This window comes from Gopherus flavomarginatus, chromosome 2 (genome assembly GCF_025201925.1).
Source record: "Gopherus flavomarginatus isolate rGopFla2 chromosome 2, rGopFla2.mat.asm, whole genome shotgun sequence".
In the NCBI taxonomy this organism is placed as follows: domain Eukaryota; kingdom Metazoa; phylum Chordata; order Testudines; family Testudinidae; genus Gopherus; species Gopherus flavomarginatus.
In genome coordinates, this window is record NC_066618.1 from 48,360,454 (window position 1) to 48,377,292 (window position 16,839).

General features: G+C 42.6%; 1 protein-coding gene across 3 annotated transcripts in view; it reads left to right on the top strand.

Moving 5' to 3' along the window:
• The window catches only part of VPS50 (VPS50 subunit of EARP/GARPII complex), a 187,432-nt gene that overhangs the window by 114,921 nt on the left and 55,672 nt on the right, over positions 1-16,839 (top strand). For all 3 annotated transcript variants that reach the window (XM_050939528.1, XM_050939530.1, XM_050939529.1), the window contains 2 exons: positions 8,917-9,035; positions 12,596-12,702. In XM_050939528.1, coding sequence (XP_050795485.1) covers positions 8,917-9,035; positions 12,596-12,702 — 226 coding nt within the window. The remainder of the gene's footprint in view (positions 1-8,916; positions 9,036-12,595; positions 12,703-16,839) is intronic.

Sequence of the window (16,839 nt, forward strand, 5' to 3'; positions counted from 1 at the left end):
ACCCACAGAGTTCTGCTAAAGATGAAGCAAAACAGAGCATGAATTGTTCTCACTGCCCTGGCATGGCCTTGCCAACACTAGATGGCGTGGCTTCTCCATAGCTAAACACAGACGAGTGGGAGTGCTCTGCAGCAGTCCAACAAGTCCTGCTGGGCAGCAGGAAACCTTCCACCAGGGCTACCTATGTAGTCAAGTGCAAGCGCTTCGCATGTTGGACCTTGGACAAGTGCATTCATCCTGAGGAGTCCTCAGGGTTGTTTCCCAGAGCAGAACATTGATTTACTGGTCCTCTGTCTGAAGCCTCACGCATCAGATGAGGAGTGCAGGTTGCATACGCTGAATGTCAGATGGGTACTGGCCTTCTACATCGATAGAACGCAGCCGTTCCGCAAGTCCACACAGTTGTTTCTTGCTGTTGCACACAGGATGACGGGCTACCTGGTGTCAGTACAGAGAATTTTGTGTTGGATCACTGTGTGCATCCGCCACTGCTTCAAGGTGGCAAAAATGCCCTTGCCAGCGACTGTGATGCTCATTCCACTAGAGCACATGTATCTTCTGTGGCCCTCCTTGCGCAGATGCCATCCAAGAGATCTGTTGGGCTGCCACCTGATCGTCCATCCATACGTTCGCTTTGCACTGCGCACTGACTCAGCTGCTGTAAGACACTCACTTTGGCAGAGCTGTACTACAAGCTACATGACAGTGAACTCTGAGCCCACCTCCATTGATACTGCTTGCAAGTCACCTAGAATGAAATCGATATGAGCAAGTGCTCTAAGAACAACAGTTACGAAAGGTAGGTAACTGTTTTTTCTTCAAGATGCGTTGCACATGTTCATTCCATGACCTGCCCTCCTTCTGTTCTATATCAGTGTGTGTCTGGTAAGAAGGAACTGAGAGGGGTCTGAGGCAGCTCACCAGGAGGCAGAGTAGGTCCTGTGCTGCTGCATACCCCACCGGCAGTGTCAGTACCAAGAGATTTTCATGGTGCTGCTGCTGTTGCACCAAAGGAATCAGCATAGCAGTGAGAGTTGGTCTCAATGGCCCAGGTACCACTTCTGGAGTGGATGACCCGTGGTCATCTTCCCAGATGATGCTCTACCTTGTCCTAATTGTTTACTGGTGGTTGATTCCAGGAACATCAATCTTTGGTGAATGGAAGTCTGATCTTCTGTGCTTCTTTCTCAGTACTAGAGGAGGGGATTCGTGTTGACTTCCAGAAGCGATGTCCAGAGGGATGCTCCTTACCTATGCCAAAGTACTCAGTGCCTGCTGGAACTGGGAGCAGGAGCGGCGCCAGGGTTTTTGGTGCCCTAGGTGAGGGGTCCTTCCGCGCTCCCGGTCGTTGGCGGCAATTCTGTGGTGGGGGGGTCCTTCTGCAGCTCCCGGTCTTCAGGGCACTTTGGTAGCAGGTCCCGGAGCGAGTGAAGGACCTGCCGCAGAATTGCCGCCAAAGACCCAGAGTGCAGAAGGACCCCCTGCCGCCGAATTGCTGCCGAGGATGGCAAAATGCCGCCTCCCTCCCCCCAAATCCTAGCTCCCTAGTGTTGGCAAGGCCATGCTAGGGCTTTGGTCACCTAAATGAAAGCGCCGGCCCTGACTGGGAGGGTTCAGAAGGTGGATGTGCAGGGGGGCCTCCATGAGAATGTGATGCAGTCTCATCCTGTCCTTTTTGGGTTAGGGTTTGAAGTCCCTGCAAATCTGGCAGTGATCTTGAGTGTGACCCTCACTTAAGCACTTCAAGCAGGTGGAATGAGGGTCACTCACTGGTACAGACTTCTTGGAGCTGGCACAACGCTTAAAACCCAGACACCAAGGCATACCTCCATACTGGGTGGAGTACCTTGTGAATAAGAGGAGACGAGCTCTGCAGGAAAAATAACAAAGAATACTTTATGCTAATCTAACACTAATGAATACCACTAAATGAACTATTCACAGAGAGGAAGATAATTGCTCTGCAAAGGGAGAAACTTGCAATAGCGAGCCAAAGCACTCAGACTACCAATCACAGGAGGTTACAAGGAACTCGGGCGAGGGAGGGGGGTCTGGGGAGGCTCTGCCCTTTATACCATTGTGAAGCAGTATGAGGTGACTGAGGATGCACACGCTACCCCAATGGGTACCACCAAAGGAAAAATCTCCAACTCTGGAGCTATGCACTACTTGAAGTGGAATGGACATGTGCAATCACTTAACGAACAACAAGAACTGAACAGCTTAGTGTAAAAAAATTTCTTCTTCGAGTGATTGCTCATATCCATTCCAGTTAGGTGTGTGCGCCGCGCGTGCACATTCGTCGGAAAACTTTTACCCTAGCAACTCAGTGGGCCGGCAGGTCGCCCCCTAGAGTGGCGCCATCATGGCGCTTGATATATACCCCTGCCGGCCCACCCGCTCCTCAGTTCCTTCTTACCGCCCGTGTTGGTCGTTGGAACAGTGGAGCGCGGCTTAGCTGACCTCCACTTCCCTAGCTACTCGTAGTTCTCGTATATAGTTATGCAGTTATAATCCTTTTATATATATATTTGTATAGTTATACGTTTTTTCTTTGCTAACATAGTTAGTTTAGTAATTGTTAGCGGGGTTCAGGAAGTAGCCCCTTCCATGAACCCGGTGCCGGAGCCCATGCACGGCTCACCGGGTTTTAAAATGGGCTCGGCCTGCCAGAAGCCGATGCCGAAGGGAGATCCACACGACTCCTGTTTGAAGTGCCTCAGGGAATCACACTTGACAGCTAAGTGCCCCATTTGCAAGGCTTTTAAGCCGAGAACAAAAAGGAGCGGGACTTTCACTTACCCCTCCACCTTTGGCGCAGAGCGATGATCAAGCGGCTGGCAGAAGCGCCTCCTCGGCACCGGACCCCGCCGGTACTGCCAAGGCCTTTCGGCACCGGCCGTCGCCAGCACCGAAGTCGACTCGGCACCGCTCCCTTCCTCCGAGGTCGAGAGAGCCTACGATTCCTGCTGGTGCTTGAAGACTCACCGGCACACGCCGTGGTTGAGCCCCCTGCTCCTGCTGCTTCCGTGCCACCTACATCGCAGCCAGAGAGCTCGTCTAAGTCGGATCGCCCGGCACCGACACCTGCTGAGGCACCGACGACGTCGGCACCGTCGATCCCGGTCCCACAAGGGCCGTAGAATCCGGTGCCTGACGGCTCCCCGGCATGCGCCGTGGTTGAGCTACTGCTCCTGTTGCTTCCGTGCCAACGGCACCGCAGCCAGAGAGCTCGTCTAACTCGGATCGCCCGGCACCGACACCTACCGAAGCTCTGACGACCTCGGTACCGTCGATCCCGGTCCCACGAGGGCCGTCGAATCCGGTGCCTGACAGCTCCCCAGTATGCACTGTGGTTGAGCCTGCTGTTCCCTCCACGCCGGAGACGTTACCAACGGCGAGGGATCTCATTGCCATGACAGAGTCGATGCTGCCTGACCCCGGCACCGCCGGTGCGGGTAATACAGTCTCTTCATGTGACCGTCCTCTGTCAGCACAGCAGAGCGGCACCGTTCATGATCACGGTCCCGCAGACACTCCAGATCCTGTTGGCACGCCCGACACCACTTGCAGTCCTGGTGCTGTTTTCCTCATCGGTACTGGTTGCACTCGCTGCACCGGTCGGTATCCCGTTCGCCGACCCGCTATCGGCACCGTTCCAACTCCCGGCACCGTGACAGGTACCTTGACTCCTGTAGCCTCTCCCCGAGCCTCGAGATCTCGGTCAACCTCCCGGCACCGTTCTGGTTGCGGGTCTGGATCTCGTTCCAGGTACCGGTACGCCTCCTGGTGCCGGTTCCCGGTGCCAAGTTGGGCAAGGTCCGATAGAGTCAGAGACTCTGCCTGTGCCTTCTTTTAGTACCTCCATGGCCATCCGGACACGCATCCGTGTCATCCCACATGCGCAGATCTTATGCTCAGGACCACGATTCTGATACGATGGCCAGCGGGCGCCAGCCCCGAAACCAAAAGAGGCTTGGCGAATGAACCTGTTTGGCCGCCAGGTGTACTCTGCAGAGGCCCTGCAGCTCTGGGTAGCAAAGCAACAAGCCTTGCTTAGCTGCAATAATTATAGCACCTGGGTGAAGGTAGTTTAGTTTATGGAGTTTCTCCCTCAAAACTCCCGCCAAGAGTTCGCTGCCGTCTTGGAGGACGGGGGAAAAACAGTTACAAAGGTGAGTAACCGTCTTTTTTCCCCCCTAAGGCCCAGTCCAGTACCTTATCCACTTGACTAGCCTTCCTCCATTCCCCACAAAGTACTACAAAGAGCTGACATAGCTGATATTTTAAAAAGATCAGGATTTATATTGTATAATACAGCTCTAAAGAAAAAACATTGGTTCAGGCAAAAGGGAAAATATCTTTCTATGGGGCAGGGAGAGCCAGACAGTCTTGTTATGTTGCAGTTTCTGCACTGATCTTTTTTTAGGGCACACTTTTTAGCACTTAAGTTTGTAATTATTTCAGGCAGTTATTGCACTTTCATTTCACAATTTTGTTTGCTGTCTTCTAAAATGTAAAAGCAGTCTGTGGGGAGTATAACAAGTCTAAAGATTTATGTCAAATGATCTGTAGTGCAGTAACAGTGTGATTTTTTTTTTTTTTAGTAAGAAGATTTCTATTTAACTACACAGAGGTCAGCGTGGCCAACATTTTCAAACTTGGATACCTGAAATTAGGCATCTACATCCATAGTTATCACCTTAATATGTGTCATCCATAGCTTCCTTTGAAATCAGTATGTCCTGTGAGTGCTCCAACCTTTCTAAAAAGCAAGCCATTTGTTATAGGTGCCTAGGTGTGGATTTTAGGTTACTAACAACCACCCAAATTAAAAAAAAAAAAAAAAAAGCTAAGAAGTTGCGAATTAATATTTGGCATTGACAAAAGTGAGTGGCTTTTGATAGCCAAAGGAACTCCACAAACTCTAACAAAGTTCATTTTGATACAGTGGAGGAGATACCTTTTGTGTACTTAGCAAGATGTGGTTAGGCAGGACTGTGTATTAATCTACTGAAAAATGAGCTATAGTCTTTACCATCCAGAAGAGGGAAAACTGGTAGTCCGTTCAGATGCAAGGTAACTTTAATTGGTAATTAACCTATCTTAACATAGTTGTTAGAGACTGTTACCTGGCTACTTGTGAAATTGTAATTACTACTAGCCACCAGGATACCAGAACTTCCTCCAACAGTCATGTATCAGAGGGGTAGCCGTGTTAGTCTGGATCTGTAAAAGCAGCAAAGAGTCCTGTGGCACCTTATAGACTAACAGACGTTTTGGAGCATGAGCTTTCGTGGGTGAATACCCACTTCGTCAGATGCATCTGACGAAGTGGGTATTCACCCACGAAAGCTCATGCTCTAAAACGTCTGTTAGTCTATAAGGTGCCACAGGATTCTTTGCTGCTCCAACAGTCATGTTCTTTAGATTATTTGTTATAAACAGCAGATTATACCTTAGCTGGAAGTTACTTTAAGAACCCTTTAGGGAAGTTGAGATTCTATGGTTTATCAGTTATGATTTATTATTTACTTTAAGAAACAAGCTTTTTTCCTTTAAATTGCAACCATAAACTACTGTTACTGCTTAACAGTATCATTGTTCAACTTTCCTAATGAAAAGTAATATGATTTTACTCTGCAAAAATCATTTTTCAAATGCCCGTATTTTATTAAACAAATAGAAATTAACACTCTTCTTTTTTTCCTTCCAGATTAATATATTTGACACACAAGAATCCTCTTAAATCTATACCAGAACTCTTAACATTTACAGTCAATAAATGATCGCCTAGTTAGTGGGTTTTAATTGAGCCAAGGCAGATTATTTCTGAATAGATGACTAATTCTTCATATTAATTAATTAAAAAACTCCCTTTTATCTCCTAATTATCACACCTTGGGTTAGTTTCTTCCTAAAATAATCTGCATTGATATAATCGTGGTTTCCATTTATCTGAAAATGTGGTATGGCAAGGTTCTCTTTTAGAAATAATAATCAGGACAGCTATTTGTTCACTGTCTGTCATATCACCATTCTCTTTTCTATGCTGCTCCCTCCGCTTCAGATTCCACTCCTGATGTCCAAGGCCCCCCCTCCTTTAAAATGTGTTGCTTCCACAAAATCCCTCAGTGATAACCCACGTATATAAGAAATACTGGCATACATATTATAAGAATATTAGCAAAACCTGGTTGTGCTGGTGGTTCCATCATCTGAATCACCATGGGCATTGAGTGTCTGAATTGCTTTCTCTGTCCGGAGTGTTTGATCCACAGGGAGGAATCCTTCAAGAAACCCCTATCAGCTGTTAGGATCCTTATCTTCAGTGGAATCAGCATGGCTTCGTTAAGAGCTGTCTTTGTGACCCTTTGTGTGGGTTGGGGCAAAGCTGAGGCAGAAGTCGTCTTGGCGTAGCCAAGTAGTGTATTGGAATCCTGAGATTGCAGTAGCGCTGGTGTAGTAGCTCTGCGGGGAACCAGGTTTTGCCTTAGAACTTGGGCTGTTTTTCTCTTCTGTGTTAACAAATAGTAGACTAGTGAGAAACCTCATTTTCTTACATAAGTAGTAGCTTAAAGCACCTCAGTTTGGATCAACTGACAGTAATTTACTAAACATATTAGGATTAAAAATTATTTTGATTCTGAAAATATCTCCGTTTAGAAAGGTTTTTTCCTCTACAAACTCTATTTAAGACATCTAATTTAACTTCAGACAAATGTTACAGTGGTTAATTAATCTCTGATTTAGTTGCTAATTTCTTAATTTAGCAGTGTTCAAAACAGCAAATAGAAAAATAGCTAGAAAAATAGCAAAACTTTAGTAAATTTGCACAAATGAAATACTTATTTTTCTTCCCCTTAATTGATTATGCCTCAGCTTGTAGTATGCAGTTACCAATTAAGTAATTCAATTGCTAATCTAATAGTCTGGAAAGTTAAAATAGCTTTTCTAATTTATAAACATTTGTTATAGTGTTTTATTGTCTGCGTGGTCTCAAGCACATGTTATTTTATGAGCTCACATGTTGAGCTGTTTGAATACATTATAGCTAGTGTTCTAGGGACAATTATAGTTAAGGCTGCTGGAATATTCCCTGTTCTAAATTACTCATAATTTTTTTTTCCAAATCTTTCAGTTTATCAGACTGAAATTTTCTGGGTCTGAGGAAAACAAAATTATCCTTCACGCCATGAAGTGTCAGTATTTCATTTGCCTGTTAGCAGTGGAAGAGGTTTTCTGCAAAATAGTAAAATGTGATTTATAAAAACAAATGACAGGATGCTCTAGAAGAGCTTTAGTGCCTACAGTTACTTTTTACTTTAGTTTTTAAAAATGTGATTACAGTTCACATTCATAATGTCCCTTTAACCATGACTACATGATATTCTGAGCTATATGTGCTTGGCTAATTTAGCTGTATACTCAAATTTACATTGGATTTATTTTGAAGGCGAGGGTTACAGTCTCCATATTGAATTAGGCAGGCAGATGTTTGCATGAGGCTTTCCCTCAATGTAAACATGGGACAAGGTGCTGCACTGCTTTCTAGCTAAACATTCCAGATAAAGGATGTATTTTTTTCTTTAAAAAGTAAGTATGGAAATTTTACATTAAAATACATTGATATTGTTCAGGTTGCATAATTAAGCATGCAGAATCGGGAAACTCTAAAATCAAGATTGCAATCCTTAGCTATGCTCACTTGTGCATTTGGTATGATTTAGTTTCTGATTACATAATTGAAGAATATTTCATAGATTCTAGGGCTGGAAGGGACCTCGAGAGGTCATTGAATCCAGTCCCCTGCCCTCATAGCAGGACCAAATACTGTCTAGATCATCCCTGATAGACATTTATCTAACCTGCTCTTAAATATCTCCAGAGATGGAGATTCCACAACCTCCCTAGGCAGGTTTGAGAGCACAATATAGTATGCACTCTTTTTCTGGGGCTGTCTAAGGTGTATCTGTTAAAATAAGATATAGGATCACTGTCCTTGTATATTGTGTGTCATGCATGTTAATTACTTTCATGGATTTGATGTACACAGATTTGAAGAAGCTGCTTCACATGCATGTAAAGTTGTAGAAGAAAAAATGCATGATATTGTATTGTAATCCTGAGAAATATTCAGATAAATGTCAGTGTTTCTGCAGTAATCAAGTTTTTGTAACAATTGTGCAAAGTCAAAGTGGCTCTGTGTAACATCACTACGTACCAGTCCAACAAACTGAAAAATACTGCTGTGGAAGTGTCCTGTTGAATGTACTAGAACTGATTTTAAAAGCGATTTAAATATTTTGTTAATATTTTCAAAATGTCTATAAAACACATGCACATCATGGAAAAGATTACTTTTTAAACGGGGATACACAAAATAACCAAAAGTTTTCATAATCGCCTATTGTTTTGGTACTTTCTTACTCAGTCTAGTGGTTTTACACTGCCTTTTCTATTGCCAATATGTCGACCAATTTAGATTTTATATAAACTATGCAGCATATTACTGACTAAAAAGGCAATAATAAATTATGTCAAATATCTGAATAACATAGGTAATATTGAGGCAAGGAGGAAAACAGTGATTAGGAGAAAAAGTGAAATATTTACTGTTACAGGACATCTGGAATAGAAGCAGGTTTTAAAATCTAGTTAAAGTTTTTGTTTTTTTGTCCATTGTCAATCTCTTATTTGTAAGTTCTCCATATTATTAATGAGCCAGATAGACAATTTTTAATTATACACTGGGTACAGAAAACTCAGTCAAGGTACAAATAACACTGTTGCATTGTTGCAGAACTAAAAGGAAAGAAGTCACAAAGCACTACTCATTTTTTTTAAAATGGATGTTCAGGGAATTTTTTTTTTTTTTTTAAAAACACAGTGAAAGCTATTTTGTTTCTTTAATAGTATGAATCTGATGAACAGGAGAAGAGTGCCTATCAAGAGTATGACAGTGACAGTGATGTTCCTGAGGAGCTGAAAAGAGATTATGTGGATGAGCAGACAGGAGATGTCCCTGTAAAAAGGTAAACATACAATTATTTGCCCTTTTGTATTTCTTGTGCTATGCTTTTTAACCTTTCCTTTCTATTAAGATTTTCATAGAACCAAATACTTAGCTGTCAAATAATCTCTAGTACTGCAGGCACAATTCGAACGGTATGGAACATAGCTCTCCAAAATAAAGAGAAGTTGTAAACTGTGCAGCATTATCTGACATATGTAGTATTGTTGTAGCCAGGGCCGGCTCTGGCTTTTTTCACATGCCAAGCAAAAAAACCCCAACAACCTGCAGCATGGCCAGAGTGGCAAAGTGGGGGTGGGGAGAACCCGTGGTGCGGCCGGAGCAGCAAAGCGGGGGCGGGGGGGAAATCTGCTGGGTGGCCGGAGCCAGGGTGCTGGTGGACTCCCTGCGCTATATACGTGCCCAGGCTAGTGGAGGGAAAGGGGAGTGAGCGGGGGGAGAGAGAAGGGGGACGGTCAGGGCTTCAGCGGGGCGCTCACCACACAGCCCCAACTGTAGCGCCGCCTGCCGGGCGGGCTCCACGCTGCTCCGGTCGGCGGAGAGGGAAGGACACGGGCTGCTAGGCTTGCTGCAGACCTGGTACTGGCTAGGGCAGATGCAGCGGCCAGCCCATTCCCAACAGGGCACTCCCCACCGCCCTTACAGGGTGGCCAGAGCGACGAACCAAAAAAAAAAAAAAAAAAAAAAAAAAAAAGGCCATGCTGTCCTAGGATTGAGCGGAATGCCTCCCTGTAGAATCTGCCGCTCCAAGTACAAGCTTGCTCGGCTGGTGCCTGGAGCCAGCCCTGGTTGTAGCCGTGTTGGATAATAGAGAGACAAGGTGGGTGAGGTAATATCTTTTATTGGATCAACTTCTGTTGGTGAGAGAGAAAAGATTTTGAGCTACACGGAGCTCTTCCTCAGGTCTGGGAGAGGTACTCAGAGTGTCACAGCTAAATATAAGGTTGAACAGCTAGTTTAGCATAAGTAGTTAGCACATATTAAGGGACTATTCAAGGTAAAGTGGCCTGTTATAACCCTGTAGTCATAGGATAAAAAGGGGGAATTAGTGGATTATAGTTGTTCTAATAAGCCATAAATCCAGTGTCTTTATTAAGATTGAGTTTTAGTGTGTAGAAAAGTTATGAATTTAAATTCCCAGGCTTGTCTTTTGAAAGTCTTGTGTAGGGATCCTTTGAGGATGAGTGTTCGATATAGAGTGATCGCTTTGTGAAAAGTGTTCACCCATAGGTAATAGTGTTTTTATCTTGTATCACTTTCCTATGTCTTCATTTGAGAGCACAGTGATTGTCTGGTTTCACCCACATTGGGCATGCAGTGCATTGAATGTGATAGACCATATGTTATGACAGGCACGTGTAGGACTCAGGGATCTTGAAAGGTGTATTGTGGAGGGTTTTGGTGATTGTAGCAATGGAGATATGTCTGCAGATATTGTATCTGTTCTGGCAGGGTCTGGCGCCTCTGAGTTGGTGTGCCTCGGTCTGTGGGGAGCTTTCTTCTGATGATGACATCAGAAAGGATGAAAGATTGTTTGAAGGCTAGAAGAAGGGATTCTGAAAATTTTCTTTTGGGATGAGGTCAATAATGAGTATGGTTTGTAGTTGTTTGATGATACCCTATATGGGTTCCATTGTGGGGTGGTAGATGACAACTAGGGTTATGCAGTCAAAGGGGGTTTTATTTAAGAGTCCCACCACAACTGCAACAGCTACCACCAACCTATCCATTAAACTCTCTCTGGAACACTCCCACACCAGCATCAACTTCCTGGACACCATAGTCAGCTTCAGCATTGGAACCCTACAGACAACCATGTACTAGGAACCCATGGATCATCACACCTACCTTCATATATGCACTAACCACCCAAAACATATAAGGAAATCTGTTATCTACAGCCAGACACTCTCAGATACCACAGAATATCTCAGAGGAGAAAGTCCAGGATATACACCTTAGCACGCTCAAAACCGTCTTCACAAAACAAGGACGCTTCACCAAAGAAATAGATTGCATTGTACAATGGGCCTCCTAACATCCCCAAGAGAACCTTCTTCAATACAGAAATAAAATGCAGCCATCTGTAACCCAGTAATTCTCCTTTCTGTTCTACAACTGCGGGGGTGTTAATGGGCCGCTTCAACTTGAATGGTCCTTTAAACTATGTGCTAATTACTTATGCTAACCTATCTGTTCATCTATGTATTTAGCTGTGACACTAAGTACATTTTCCCAGACCTGAAGAAGAGTCCCGTGTAGTGCGAAAGCTTGTGTCTCTCACCAATGGAAATTGGTCTAGTAAAACACATTGCTTCTCTCACCTTGTCTCTCAGCATTATCTGAGAAAGAAACAGTGAATGGATAGGTTTAGAAAGAAGATAGAGATTCTCATAAAGAAAGAAGAGAAGTATTTGATTAATAGAGCATTATATGTTAACTGAGGGCTTGATCCAACAGTTCTCCATGGAGGTAACTCCTGTTCAAGTCAGTGGTAATTATGCAAAGACAGATGGCTGCAACGTTGGATGCTCAGTTTCAATTTTGGACCAAATGAGTCAACTTCTAAGTGCTGTAGAATTCCTGTGTATGTATTCAGTGAAATGCTTCCATAGATCAAATGTATCAATTTATAATTTCAAACACTTTAGCATTGCTTACTGTTTTTTTTATTGTGCCAACTCTGTATCATCTAAAAGAAAACAAATTACTAATTTGTCCCTTCCCTTTGCACTGTACCAAGATAAAAATTAATTCATACTCACTAAAACAAAAAGGTACTATTTCTCGATAGGCTTGTAGGGAAAGTAGAATACTGTCGTTCAGGTAAAATTAAAATGTTCTTAGTGCAATTTTCCAAAAAAAATGTATTCCTGTATCATCCTTGAAACTAAGCATGTGTACAAAACTAAGGGAAGAGGCTACTTAAGTGGAATCAAACTAAGTACCTGCATATACACCTCTACCCCCGATATAATACAACCCGATATAACATGAATTCAGATATGATGTGGTAAAGCAGCGCTCCAGGGGGATGGGCTGCTCACTGCAGTGGATCAAAGCAAGTTCGATATAACAGTTTCACCTATAACGCGATAAGATTTTTGGCTCCCTAGGACAGTGTTATATTGAGGTAGAGGTGTACATCTAAATGCATATTGGTTGTGAAATTCTTAATGCATTTTACAGGAGTGACATTATTTTGAGGCATGGCAGATGGGGGGCTGTTTGAATTTGAGTGCTTTCATCATCTTCACTTGATTCTTCCCACTTACTTATAGTGCTTTTCATCTTGAACTGTTTAATTCTCATCTTCATTTTACAAATGATACAAGAATCAGCTAGCGCTAGTAATCAAGAGTTCCTGTCTCTAGCCCTGCTTTCGGAAAACTAGACTAGGTCTCTCTTTCTAAACATGTCTATATGCCCTAATCCAGATATATATTGGCATAAATAAAGTACATGGCTAGACCTGAAATGCATGTTGTACAAGGTCATACTTTTTTTCCAGTTACATTTGTACACAGACATACATGGGTAATTTATTTTTTTTTAATTAAGTGTTTCTCGAGAAACCCTGAGGAGCAGGAAGCGATCAGATTATAATCTCAACAAGGTGAATGCACCCATCCTAACAAACACTACACTGAATGTAATAAGACTCGTTGGTAAGTAGAATGGTTTCATGGCTGTTCTATATATATCTGAATATCATTGAAAATATGTTGGTTGGATTTCAAAACATTTTAAAAATCCTTATAGTAGAATCTCTTACTCATTTTACTTTCCTTAGTTTATTCTGAAAATGATCATTCTTAAACTGAATTTTGGTCATAAAACAAATATGAATCTTGTGGGATAGTACATTAATTTTGAATAAGATTAATCACACTCCTTTGCATACGTTTGTATTGCCTATATAATGGATTATTATACAAAGTGAGTGCATAAGGTCAATAAATATAAAAAGGGCACGGTAGAAATCTGTTTTTGTTACACAGGTATTCTGTTGGATTAATTTTTTTATTTAAAAGCAACCTGGTTGCAAAAGTGGAGCTTGATTCATTTTTTTTCTCCCTCTGATGCACACACATGATCTATATTTACCTCATGATCTACCACTAAGAGTGAAGTGAACTGTTGCTTGAAAGGCTAATTCTGACCATATAGGATCGTAGAGTGTAGGGCTGGAGGAGACCTTGAAGTCATCAAGTCCAGCCCCCTGCACTGTGGCAGGACCAGGTAAACCTAGACCACCCATGACAGATGTTTGTCCAACCTGTTTTTAAAACTTCTTGTGATAGAGATTCCACAACTTCCGTTGGAGGTGTATTCTAGAGCTTAACTACCAGATTAGAAAGTTTTTCCTAATATGTAATTTAAATTATCCTTACTACAGATTAAGCCCATTACAACTTGTCCTAACTTCTGTGGACATGGAGAACAATTGATCAATCTTCTCTTTATAACAGCCCTTAGCATATTTTGAAGACTGTTACCAAGTTTCCCTTCAGTCTTCTTTTCTCAAGACTAAATATGCCCAGTTGTTTAACCTTTCTTCATAGGTTAGGTTTTCTAAACACTTTATCATTTTTGTTGGTCTCCTCTGGACGCACTCCAATTTGTTCACGTCTTTCTTAAAGTGTGTCACCCAGAACTGGATGCAGTTCCCCACCTGAGGCCTCACCAGTGCCAAGTACAGTGGGACAATTACATATGACGCTCCTGTTAATACACCGCACAATATTAGCCTTTCTTGCAACTGCATCTCATTGTTGATCCATGTTCAATTTGTGATCAACTATAACCTCCAGATCCTCTTCAGCAGTACTACCACTTAGCCGGTTTTTCCTCATTTTATAGCTGTGATTTGATTTTTTTTTTCTTCTGAAGTGTAGTATGTTGCACTTGTCTTTATTTTATTTCATCTTGTTGAATTCAGACCAATTCTCCAATTTGTCAAGGTCATTTTGAATTCTAATCCTGTCCTCAAAAGCAGGGTTATCCTTACCCATATGCAAAGTACACAGCTGCGTGGGGCACCAGGAAATTTCCTGGTGCCCTGCGCAGCTGAGTGCTGCTCCAGCCCCTGCTCCACCTCTTCTCCATGGCCCCTGTCCTGCCTCTTCCCGCCCCATGAAAGCTTATGTTCCAATACATCTGTTAGTCTTTAAGGTGCCACAGGACTCACTGTTACTCTTTGAGCAAGGTCTTTCAACCATTTGTGCACTTATCTTTGTAGTAATTCCATCTAGAGCACATTTTGTGAGTTTGCTTCTGAGAATGGCATGTGGGACTTCATCAAAAGCCTTTACTAGAATCAAGATATATCGCATCTAGTGCTTCCGCAACAGTCTACTATGTCAGTAACCATGTTGGTTATTCCTTATGACCCTATTATCCTCTAGGTGCTTACAAATTGATTGTTGAATCATTTTGTTCCTGTATTTTTTTAGATGTTGATGTTAGGGCTGACCGGCCTCTGATCCTTTGGGTCCTCTTTGTTCACCTTTTTAAAGATAGGTACTATGTTTGCCCTTCTCCTTTGTACTGAGATCTCACCCATACTCCAGGAGTTCTGAAAGAAAATTGCTAATGGTTCTGAGACTGCTTCAGCTAGTTCCTTAAGTACTCTAGGATGAATGTCATTAAACCCTGCTGACCTGATTACATTTAACTTATCTAAATATTCTTGAACCTTTTCTTTCTCTATTTTGGCTTGCATTCCTTCCCTCTTGTTAATTTTAATTGTAGTGAGTAACTGGTCACCATTAGCTTTGTTAGTGAAGACTGAAGCAAAATAGGCATTAAACACCTCAGCTTTCTTGATGTCATCATTTATAAGCTCCTCTTTCCTGATAAGCAGAGGTCCTATGATTTCCTTTGTCTTTGTCTTGCTCTTAATCTATTTAAAAACCCTCCTTTTTATTGCCTTTAATGTTCCTTGCTAGATTTAACCTTTCTGATTTTGTTCCTACATGCTTATGTTGTTCTTTTGTACTGCTCAGCGATTTGTCCATGTTTCTGTTTTATAGGATTGCTTTTTGATTTTCAGGTCATTAAAGAGCGCCTGATGGAATCATACTGGTTGAACCCTACCAAATTCACAGTCCATTTTGACCAATTTCGTAGCCAGAGGATTTTTTAATTGGTCAATTTCATGTTTTTAGATGTTTATATGTGAAATTTCACAGTGTTGGATGTTGTAACCGTGGGGGTCCCAACCCAAAAGGTACCTGCAAGCAGGTCTGATCTCCTTCTCCTCCTCCCAAGCTGCCCTGCAAGGGAAGGATGGAATGAGTCCTATCCCTCCCCAGCCCCGCAGGGACTCGCAGCTAGGAGCCTCCCCGTTGAGGCGCTCCCAGCAGCAGAGGGAGAGCAGACCCTCCTCCATAAGCTTCCTCCAGCTGCAAGAACTTCCAGGGCTGCTGCCCAGCCCTAGAGCTTCCTGCAGCAGGAGGAGGCACTCCGATGTGGATCTGATCTCCCTCCCCAACCCAGCATGTACTTGTAGTTACAAGCACACCCCCTCCACAGCTGGGGCACTCCCAGCAGCAGGGGGAGATCAGATTTCATGGGGATGGCTAATTTCATGGTCCATGACACGTTTTTGCCAGACATAAAATTGATAGGGCCCTACCTATTGGCCTCACTACTCTTCCTGTCTTTCCTTAGTATTGAGATGGTTTGCAGTTGTGCCTTTAATATTGTCTCCTTGAGAAACTGCCCTTTGTCCTGAACTCCTTTTTCCTTTAGATTTTTCTTCCCCTGAGTCCTTACTTATCAGTTCTCTGTATTTGTTAAAGTCTGCTCTTTTCAAGTCAGTTGTCCTTATTTTGCTACTGTCACTCCTTCCTTCGAATCATGAAAGCTCTCATTTCATGATCTTTCACCCAAATTGCCTTCCACCTTCAAAGTCACTACCAGTTCCTCCTGGTTTGTTACAATAAAGTCTAAAATGGCTGTCCCTGTGGTTACTTCCTTCCCTTTCTGGAACAAAAACTTTGTCCCCAGTACATTCCAAGAACTTATTGAAAATTTTTTGTTTTGCCATATTACTTTTCCAACAGATGTCTGGGTTGGAGTCTTCTGTTTTGGATATTTTTGTTTGTTCTAGAAATGCCTCATCCACTTCCTTTTCCTGATTTGGTGGTCTGTATTAGACCCCTACCAAGATATCAGCCCTGGTTTTTTACCCTTTTATCTTTATGCAGAGAGACTCAGCTGGTCTGCCTCCCACCTCCTTCTGGACCTCAGAACGTGTGTTTTATATTCTTGATGTATAATGCAACGCCTCCTCCCTTTTTACCCTGCCTGTCTTTCCTGAACAAACTATATCCCGCTCTACCAGTATTCCAGTCATGAGACTTATCCCACCAAGGTCATAAAACTTTTATTAATAGAAAAGTGTGTTATTTTTTTCCTCTGTGCATACACAAAACCATCCAATTAATTATTATTCGAACTATTTCATCTTGGGCGAAACCTAGAAAATCTTAGCCCTGAAGGTGTAAGAACAACAGCTGAAAACATAGATATAAATTGAAATATGTATTCAACCTTAATTTTACAGTATTAGTTCCCCCATAACAGTAGTAAATGTAGTATAATATTCCTTTTAAAAGTAATGAAGTATTAATATAATGAGAGAGCACTACAGTGAGTTGCTACCGAAACTTAACTGTGAAGTATGGGGAAATTTGGGTGTATGTGCATATTATGTGGAATAGCAAAATGTGTACTACTGATGTATTACAGTAAGACTGTTTTATGAAGATGTTTTTGGTGCTTTGTTACAAATATTT